General features: G+C 38.3%; 1 protein-coding gene across 1 annotated transcript; it reads left to right on the forward strand.

Annotated features, from left to right (window-relative positions):
- The first annotated feature begins 1,251 nt into the window (after positions 1-1,251).
- LOC146937261 (uncharacterized) lies at positions 1,252-5,923 on the forward strand. The gene is made up of 4 exons (XM_085749377.1): positions 1,252-2,330; positions 2,514-2,611; positions 3,818-3,946; positions 5,910-5,923. Exons 1-4 carry the CDS (start codon positions 1,252-1,254, stop codon positions 5,921-5,923), a joined length of 1,320 nt encoding a protein of 439 aa, XP_085605503.1.
- The last annotated feature ends 4,218 nt before the right edge of the window (positions 5,924-10,141 follow it).

The following is a 10,141-nucleotide window of genomic DNA, read 5'->3' on the forward strand; positions in this document are numbered from 1 at the left end:
TTGACGTTGTTGTATCGTCTAATGTCAAAGTTGGGGAGTGTGTCATAATTGTTGTAGGCACATATGTTGTTGTTGTAGTCATTGTTGAAGTTGTATGTTGATATACACAAGTCGAGTCCATACGCATACTCATGTTCTGTTGGGGGCTTATGCCCTGGAATGTTTATCATTCACCTGTTGGGGGCTTATGCCCTGGGATGCTTTAACCATCCAAATTGTTGGGGGCTTATGCCCTGGAATGCCTAGCATTCAACGCGCGTAGATTGGTACCACATGCATGATGCATTAGTTGTTGTCGTTGTTGCATTGTCGAGTTGTTGTTGTCGTGGTCGCATTGTCGAGTTGTCGGTGTCGTTATTGATAACGAATTTGTTGTTGTTGCTGTTGATGTTCAGCGTTGTTGAAGATGATTATGTTGTTGTTATATGTATACGTTTATATACATTATTAATGATGTCTGTTGTAATATGATGTTGTTTCATTAATTTGATGGATTATATATTATTATTATTGAATAAGTTTCTCACCCCTTCTGCTTGAAAATGTTGCCCTTCGTATGGGTAACTTGCAGGTAATGATGGCTTGTAGGTTGGTTGGCTCAAGTGTCTAGGGCTCTGATACATATTAGGATGGGCATCGTGCGAATGTTTTCTTCATTTCTTCTATGTATCATGTTTTGAAAAGACTTTGTTGTTGGATTTACCATTGTTGAGAATAATGTTTATTAGGTTGAGGCCTTTGTGCCAAGAATTACATTGATGATGAATTATATTTTCAAAAGAATTATTCCGCTGCAGTTTATAAATAGTTATTTTCTATTTATGAAATTTTGAAAAGCAGTGTGACACTCCGTTGTATGATTTACTCTGATTATTATAATTAATATTACGTTGTTGGGAGAACGGGGTGTTACAATTGGTATCAGAGCAAGTCGGTCCGTCCGACCAATTAGTAGAGTCGTGTCGAGCCATGTAGAGTTGTTTGACAATTTATATTGTCTTAGTTGTGCTGATTTTTGTTGTTATGTAGAACTTTGAGATGGCTGGAAGGAATGACGCTGCTCTAGCTGCTGCTTTGCAAGCAATGGCCCAAGTGGTGGGATAGCAACAAAATAATGTCGGGGCTGGTGCGAATGACGGAGTAAGATTGTTGGAAATGTTCTTGAGGAACCATCCACCAACCTTTAAAGAAAGGTATGACCCCGATGGAGCTCAGCAATGGCTCAAGGAGATTGAGAAAATTTTTCGGGTCATGCAATGCAGGGAGGCTCAGAAGGTACGCTTCGGTACCCATATGTTGGCTGAGGAGGCAGATGACTGGTGGGTAGGTGAGCTTCCTATCCTAGAGCAAGATGGTGCTGAGGTAACGTGGGCTGTGTTCAGGAGAGAATTCCTGAGTAGGTATTTTCCGGAGGATGTCCGAGGTAAGAAGGAGATTGAGTTCCTTGAATTGAAGCAGGGAGATATGTCGGTGACGGAGTATGCTGTGAAATTTGTGGAGCTTGCTAAGTTCTATCCACATTACACCGCGGAGAATGCTGAGTTTTCGAAGTGTATTAAGTTCGAGAATGGTCTGCGTGCTGATATAAAGTGGGTCATTGGTTACCAGAAGATGAGAAACTTTTCTGAATTGGTGAGCAGCTGCAGAATTTACGAGGAGGATACAAAAGCTCATTACAAGGTGATGAGTGACCGTAGAGGTAAGGGACAGCAGAGTCGTCCGAAGCCTTACAGTGCTCCTGCTGAAAAGGGCAAACAGAGGATGCATGATGAAAGGAGACCCAGAGGAAGAGATGTTCATGCTGAGATAGTTTGCTACAAGTGTGGTGAGAAAGGCCACAAGAGTAATGCATGTAATCAACGAGATGAGAAGAAGTGTTTCCGTTGTGGCAAGAAGGGTCATACAATAACTGAGTGCAAGCGTGGTGACATCGTTTGCTTCAATTGTGATGAAGAGGGTCATCTTAGTTCTCAGTGCAAGAAGCCAAAGAAGGCTCAGTCAAGTGGAAAGGTGTTTGCATTGACCGGTACACAAACGGATAATGAGGATCGACTTATCAAAGGTACTTGTTTCTTTAATGGTACTCCTTTAATTGCTATTATTGATACTGGTGCTACACATTGTTTCATTGGTGTTGATTGTGCAAATAAGTTGGGTTTAGTTATGTCAAGTATGCCTGGGGAAATGGTTGTTGAAACTCCAGCTAAGGGTTCAGTAACCACTTCTCTTGTTTGCCGTAGTTGTCCTATATCCATGTATGGTAGGGATTTTGAAGTTGATCTTGTATGTTTGTCGTTGACGGATATGGATGTGATTCTTGGTATGAACTGGTTGGAATACAACCATGTGCATATTAATTGTTTTAGAAAGACGATGTACTTTTCTTCTGCTGAAGAAGAGAGTGGAGCAGAATTTTTATCTACCAAGCAGTTGAAGCGGTAAGAACATGATGGAGACTTGATGTTTTCTTTAATGGTGTATTTGTCTGTGGAGAATCAAGCTGTGATTGACAGGTTACCTGTTGTAAATGAATTTCCAGAAGTGTTTCCTGATGAGATTCCTGATGTACCATCAGAGAGGGAGGCTGAATTTTCGATTGATCTTGTGTCGGGTACGAAGCCTGTGTCGATGGCCCCTTACCATATGTCAGCTTCCGAGTTGGCAGAATTGAAGAAGCAGTTAGAAGATTTGCTTGATAAGAAGTTTGTAAGACCGAGTGTTTCACCTTGGGGAGCGCCAGTGTTGTTGGTAAAGAAGAAGGATGGTAGCATGAGATTATGTATAGATTATCGTCAGTTGAATAAAGTGACGATAAAGAATAGGTATCCACTTCCGAGAATTGACGACTTAATGGATCAATTAGTGGGTGCTCGCGTGTTTAGCAAGATTGACTTAAGGTCAGGTTACCATCAGATCAAGGTGAAGGATGAAGATATGCAGAAGACGGCGTTTAGGACGCGATATGGACACTATGAATATAAGGTGATGCCTTTCGGTGTTACTAATACACCTGGTGTGTTCATGGAATATATGAACAAAATTTTTCATGCTTTTCTGGATAAGTTTGTTGTTGTGTTTATTGATGATATCTTGATTTATTCTAAGACTGAAGAAGAGCATGCAGAACATTTGAAGATTGTGCTACAGGTGTTGAAATAAAAGAAGTTGCATGCTAAGTTATCCAAATGCGAATTTTGGTTAAATGAAGTAACTTTTCTTGGCCATATTGTTTCTGGTAGCGGAATTGTTGTAGATCCGTCGAAGGTTGATGCGGTATCGCAATGGGAGACTCCTAAGTCGGTTACTGAGATTATAAGTTTCTTGGGTTTGGCTGGTTATTATCGTACATTTATTGAAGGGTTTTCGAAGTTGGCACTTCCATTGACTAAGTTGACCTGTAAAGGTAAAGCGTTTGTGTGGGATGCTCAGTGTGAGACTAGTTTCAATGAGCTGAAGCAACGGTTGACGACAGCTCCAATTTTGATTTTACCAAAGCCAGATGAACCTTTTGTTGTATATTGTGACGCGTCCAAGTTGGGCTTGGGTGGTGTGCTGATGCAAAATGGTAAAGTAGTGCCTTATGCTTCTAGACGGTTGAGAATTCGTGAGAAGAATTATCCTACGCATGATCTGGAGTTAGCTGATGTGGTTTTGTTGTGGAAAATTTGGAGACACTACTTGTACGGTTCCAGATTTGAGGTGTTTAGTGATCATAAAAGTCTGAAATATTTATTTGATCAAAAGGAGTTGAATATGAGGCAGAGAAGGTGGCTAGAATTGCTAAAGGATTATGATTTCAGTTTAAATTATCATCCAGGTAAAGCCAATGTGGTTGCAGATGCCTTGAGCAGGAAGACGTTGCATATGTCTGTTATGATGGTAAAAGAATTTGAATTGCTGGAACAGTTTAGAGACTTGAGTGTTGTTTATGAATTGGCACCTCAGAGTGTGCAGTTGGGTATGTTGAAGATTAATAATGATTTCTTGAAGAGTATCAAAGAAGCACAGGAAGTTGATGTGAAATTTGTAGACTTGATGGTTGCTAGTAATCAGACTACAGATGGTGATTTTTAAGTTGATGATCAAGGAGTGTTGAGATTCCGAGGCAGGATTTGTATCCCTGATAATGATGAATTGAAAAAGTTGATTTTAGAAGAAAGTCACAGAAGTAGCTTGAGTATCCATCCGGGAGCTACAAAGATGTATCATAACTTGAAGAAATTGTTTTGGTGGTCTGGGTTGAAGCGTGATGTCGCATAATTTGTATATGCTTGTTTGACTTGTCAGAAATCTAAAGTTGAACACTAGAAACCTGCTGGTTTGTTGACACCTTTAGATGTTCCTGAATGGAAATGGGATAGCATCTCCATGGACTTTGTGACTAGTTTACCCAACACTCAAAGAGGGCATGATGCCATTTGGGTTGTTGTCGATAGATTGACTAAGTCGGCACATTTTATTCTGATTAATATCACTTATTCAGTAGCTCAGTTGGCGGAGATTTATATTCATAATATTGTGAAGTTGCATGGTGTCCCGTCGAGTATTGTGTCAGATAGAGATCCGAGGTTCACTTCGAGATTTTGGAAGATCTTGCAAGAGGCTTTGGGCTCTCAGTTGAGGTTGAGTTCGGCTTATCATCCGCAAACAGATGGTCAGTCGGAAAGAACGATTCAATCATTAGAAGATTTGTTGAGGGTGTGTGTACTTGAGCAAGGTGGAGCTTGGGATAGTCATCTACCGTTGATAGAGTTCACGTACAACAATAGTTACCATTCGAGTATTGGTATGGCACCTTTCGAAGCTTTATATGGTCGAAGGTGTAGAACTCCTTTATGTTGGTTTGAGTTGGGTGAAAGTATTGTGTTGGGACCTGAAATAGTTCAGCAGACTACGGAGAAGGTCAAGATGATAAGAGAGCATATGAAAGCGTCGCAGAGTCGACAGAAGAGTTATCATGACAAGCGTAGAAAAGACCTTGAGTTTCAAGAGGGTGACCATGTGTTCTTGAGAGTCACTCCTATGACTGGTGTGGGTCGTGCATTGAAGTCCAAGAAGTTGACTCCAAAGTTTATTGGTCCTTATCAGATATCTGAGAGAATTGGCACGGTGGCTTATAGAGTTGGTTTGCCACCACATCTTTCGAACTTGCATGATGTGTTTCATGTGTCGCAACTTCGGAAGTATGTAGCGGATCCTTCACATGTTATTCCTAGAGATGATGTGCAAGTTAGAGACAACCTTACGGTGGAGACTTTACCTTTGAAGATTGATGATCGCAAGTTGAAGACGTTGAGAGGCAAAGAGATACCTCTAGTGAGGGTTGTTTGGGGAGGAGCAACTGGTGAACGTCTTACTTTGGAGTTGGAGAGTAAGATGCATGAGTCATATCCTGAGTTGTTTGCTTGAGGTAATATTTCGAGGACGAAATTCTATAAGTTGGGGAGAGTTGTAACGCCCCATTTTTATTCTATTATTTTTAGTGGATGTTTGAGTGTTTTATATGGTTTTATATGATTTATTTGGTATATGATGTGTTGTGTGTTATTTAAATGAATAATTGTTTTGTTATTCAAAATAATAGGAGAAATAGAATTAAGGAAGGAATAACATTTATTTTGGTTTAAGGGGAATAATGAGGATTTAATAGAAATTAAGGGAATTAAGAGAAAGAAGAGGTTTTAGTTTACATTAAAAACAAATAGGTCAGAAATATAACATTCAGTACGTACAAAACTTTAGAAACTGGTTTTTGAGAGAAGAAAGAGAAAGCTAGGAGAAGAGCTAGGAAGAGAGAATCCAACCATTTTTGCTGTAGAATTTGCAGAATTAAGGTAAGGGTGGGATTCCTTTCACTAATAATATGTATAATTCTGAAATTTGATGAATTGTTGTGTTCTTGATTTTAGGTTTAGAAAGGTAGTGATAAATGATGAATTGTAATGAATTATGTTGAGAATGCATGTTTTCTATGTTGTTTTGGTTGCTAAGTTGTATATAGAACCTGTAAACATTGTTCTAATTCATTTTGGGTGATTAGGAGATCAAAAATTGGGTTTTGGAGTGAAAACTGGTCTGTTCCCGTAAATCTGTCCATGTTCCATCATAGTACGATGCTGGGAGATCGGACTACGATTTTTCCAGTAGCAAAAACAACTTTTTCAGTATATCCCATCGTACAACAGGGATTTTTCCAGTGACAGCATTCCCCTGTTTCGTGTTCTTGCGTCTTTTTCACCCGTTTCTGTTTTGAACTAGCCTTAGGTGTAAACAGGGAAGTTGTAGATAATTAAGTTAGCTTTATAATGGACTTGGTTTGGTGTGGGAAAGATTTGTAGATTTTGAGTTATGATAAAAATAGTCCAAGTGGGTCTTTAGAAAACTTTAAGAAAACTTAGCATAACTAATCCCAAGTTAGTCCAAAAACTTATGGTTGGTTTCCCAACTTCAAACTTAAGTGTTAGGGATTTAGTTGAGGTGTTTTATGGGTAATTGGCTTATGTCCTAATGATCAAAACTTAATTGCTTTTGAAGGATGTTTTGGACTTTGAGGTGAATGTAATTGATTTATATATATGCTATGTTGTTGATTTCCGTTGTTGACGTTGTTGTATCGTCTAATGTCAAAGTTGGGGAGTGTGTCATAATTGTTGTAGGCACATATGTTGTTGTTGTAGTCGTTGTTGAAGTTGTATGTTGATATACACAAGTCGAGTCCATATGCATACTCATGTTGTGTTGGGGGCTTATGCCCTGGAATGTTTATCATTCAAATTGTTGGGGGCTTATGCCCTGGAATGTTTATCATTCACCTGTTGGGGGCTTATGCTCTGGGATGCTTTAACCATCTAAATTGTTGGGGGCTTATGCCCTGGAATGGCTAGCATTCAACGTGCGTAGATTGGTACCACATGCATGATGCATTAGTTGTTGTCGTTGTTGCATTGTCGAGTTGTTGTTGTCGTTGTCGCATTGTCGAGTTGTCGGTGTCATTATTGATAACCAATTTGTTGTTGTTGCTGTTGATGTTCAACGTTGTTGAAGATGATTATGTTGTTGTTATATGTATACGTTTATATACATTATTAATGATGCCTGTTGTAATATGATGTTGTTTCATTAATTTGATGGATTATATATTATTATTATTGAATAAGTTTCTCACCCCTTCTGCTTGAAAATGTTGCCCTTCGTATGGGTAACTTGCAGGTAATGATGGCTTGTAGGTTGGTTGGCTCAAGTGTCTAGGGCTCGATACATATTAGGATGGGGATCGTGCGAATGTTTTCTTCATTTCTTCTATGTATCATGTTTTGAAAATACTTTGTTGTTGGAGTTACCATTGTTGAGAATAATGTTTATTAGGTTGAGGCCTTTGTGCCAAGAATTACATTGATGTTGAATTATATTTTCAAAAGAATTATTCCGCTGCAGTTTATAAATAGTTATTTTCTATTTATGAAATTTTGAAAAGCAGTGTGACACTCTGTTGTATGATTTATTCTGATTATTATAATTAATATTACGTTGTTGGGAGAACGGGGTGTTACAGATGGGTTGCCTCCCATCAAACGCTTTCTTTTACGTCATTGAGCTTGACGCATCAACCACTGTTAAGGTGGCAAATATGATACAAAGAACGCGTCATCCTTCTTGCTTCCATATCCTTTTCAAGTGGACAACAATGAACAAGGCATAAATGGCATCTAGGACTTCATGAATCTCTTCCTTTTTCCCTGCCTTGTCGCTAAAAATTTTTGGAGCAATGTTTTGTTGAGGAATTTATGGTCGGACATCTAAATCTCTCCAAAGTTGGGACTTTTGAGTTTCCTTACCAACAAGACCATCCTTAATGTTTATCGATTCCCCCTCATCTTCTTTATTTTCCACAATGCTGAATTTATCTACAATCTTGAGCTTCTCAAACTCAACCACTTGCTCAAATAACCTTTCACATTGACTCTCAAATCTTTCAATTGAACCTTGATTATTATTCATGAATTCAATCAAAACATTCTTGATGTGAAAATTCCTGTCATATGATTCGTTGGGAAGAATTTGAATAGGTAGCATTTGCTCCCAATTAATTTTTTCCATGAGAAACTCATCTTGTGCTTCCAAAACCAATAGATCTTCACCTTCTGGTGGTGGGACATAACAATCAAAAGTGTCACTCTTATGCCCTTCTATACAAAAATCAAATCTATGAGGTAAAACCCGAAGAAGGTCCTTTTCAAATGTATCTCTCATGATCTGCCCCTCCAATATACGACATTGTGCAGTTAGAAGACAAGTTTCAGTTTTTTCCGAAAGTTGTAGAATAAGATAATCATCAAATTCTTCCATACTATGCGGTGGTTAGTTATCTCAACGGAGAAGAAAAAAATCACTAGAACTCGACATTAGAAAACTTAACAAATAAAAATAAAATAAAAACAAAAATTTTATTGCAGAGCAAAAAATTTCAATTAAAGAATAAAATTCAACAGTGATTTAGCAATCCTCGGCAGCAGCGGCAAAAACTTGATGGCGAATTTCGTAAGTGTACGAAATCATGCAAGTAGTAAAATTAAAATGGTAAGACCGAGTGTCGAACTCGAGGATCGCGTTATACTATTGAATCGTATTTAAGACTTAATTGAACAAAAAGTTACAAAGTTTGTTTTATGCAATAATGAAAATTAAACAAAATATGGTTCAAACTTATAAAGAGAAAAGTGTTGGGGATGAGTTTTACTGGATGACTATTTCATGTTAACAACCTAATTATCGCTATTGAATCACTCATCTAGTTGCTACCGAATCCTCTATAAAATTCGTGCCCTAATTCCTTAGTGACAGAAACGTTAATTCTAAAATAAACACCTAATTCCGTAGTGAATTTTAAGATTAAAATTAAGCATAAAGGAACAAGAATTCTCAAATGGTTCCAAGGGTTTGCATCTATTCCTAGATTACAAAGGCAAGGATTTCTTATCTCAAGCGTTTATAAATCCCACTTCCGTATCACAATATAAATCGTAAATCAATTTAAAGGCGCCAAGCAATAAAAACATTAAGAACAGAGATAAGAAAAGCAATTCAACGAATTTCAATGATAATTAAAATTAGGTCATAACAATCATGTTCATCTAGGGTTACTCATCCCCAACAATGGAAGGTTTAGTTACACATGGCAATTAAACAAGAGAAAGGGATAAAAGAAAGATTACAAGAACAATTCATGAATGATTCTTGCTCAAAATCTCCTCCAAGGTTGCTCTAGATCTCTCTTTATGTGTTTCTATGCCTTTTGATCTCCAAAAACGTGAACCCTTAATTCAGAAACACACTTTTCTATAAACAGGCCACTCAAAATCGGCTCCCGAGCCCATAAAATCGGCCACCGATATGCATAAAATGCGTCCTGTCGAGCGTGAAATTGGCGCCCGATTTGCTAAATCTGATTGCTTTCAGCTTAAATATCTTGATGAGTTACCTTAAAAATACATGAAAAATGTCCACAAAAATGGTAATGACAGAGTGTCATCAGAATCCGACCGCCAACACGGTAACTAACGAATCCACGATCACCAACTCTTTACTGCGAATAACAACAACAAATTAACAGCCATTTTTAGCCCTTATACCGATACCATAGTGGAAGCAGACCCGAATCTTTGGACTTGCAGATCTCTAAACAGATCTGGAACATCAGAGAATGATCGATCAGAAACGCTTACCTCAACCGATTTTCTATGAACATTACGCGTGAACCTAGATCGAGGGATGAGCCCACCACATCTATAACCAACAGATCATTGCGGGCAAGAAGAAAGAAGTGACAGTTTTTTAAGAACAACAACAGCAACAGTGAAGGCTGTTCCAGAACAACCAAAAGAACCAACCCAAACATATTTGAGCACCCAAATCCAAAAGGGTTTCAAAAACCAAAACAGACCCAAACATTCTGACACGGTGGAAGTTGTGATTCCAACAAAAATGTTGTCACACGTCGGCGAGGACGGAGGAGAAAGGAACAACACATGCTTGAACTGTCGTCAGAAAGAAGAGGACATGCAGTGGTGCGGATAACAGACGTCAAATTCATTAAGTAAATAGATCAAAGTTAATCTGACAATATAAGCCAAACAAACATTGT

This window comes from Medicago sativa, chromosome 3 (genome assembly GCF_051527215.1).
Source record: "Medicago sativa cultivar Bolivia chromosome 3, Bolivia_mono, whole genome shotgun sequence".
NCBI lineage: Eukaryota > Viridiplantae > Streptophyta > Magnoliopsida > Fabales > Fabaceae > Medicago > Medicago sativa.

Coding starts and splice junctions, on each gene's coding strand:
- LOC146937261 (XM_085749377.1), top strand. CDS start 1,252: ATGCAATGCAGGGAGGCTCAGAAGGTACGCTTCGGTACCCATATGTTG. Junction 2,331..2,513: donor GTGATTCTTGGTATGAACTG/GTTGGAATACAA, acceptor TGTGATTGACAG/GTTACCTGTTGTAAATGAAT. Junction 2,612..3,817: donor TTCGATTGATCTTGTGTCGG/GTACGAAGCCTG, acceptor ATTATCATCCAG/GTAAAGCCAATGTGGTTGCA.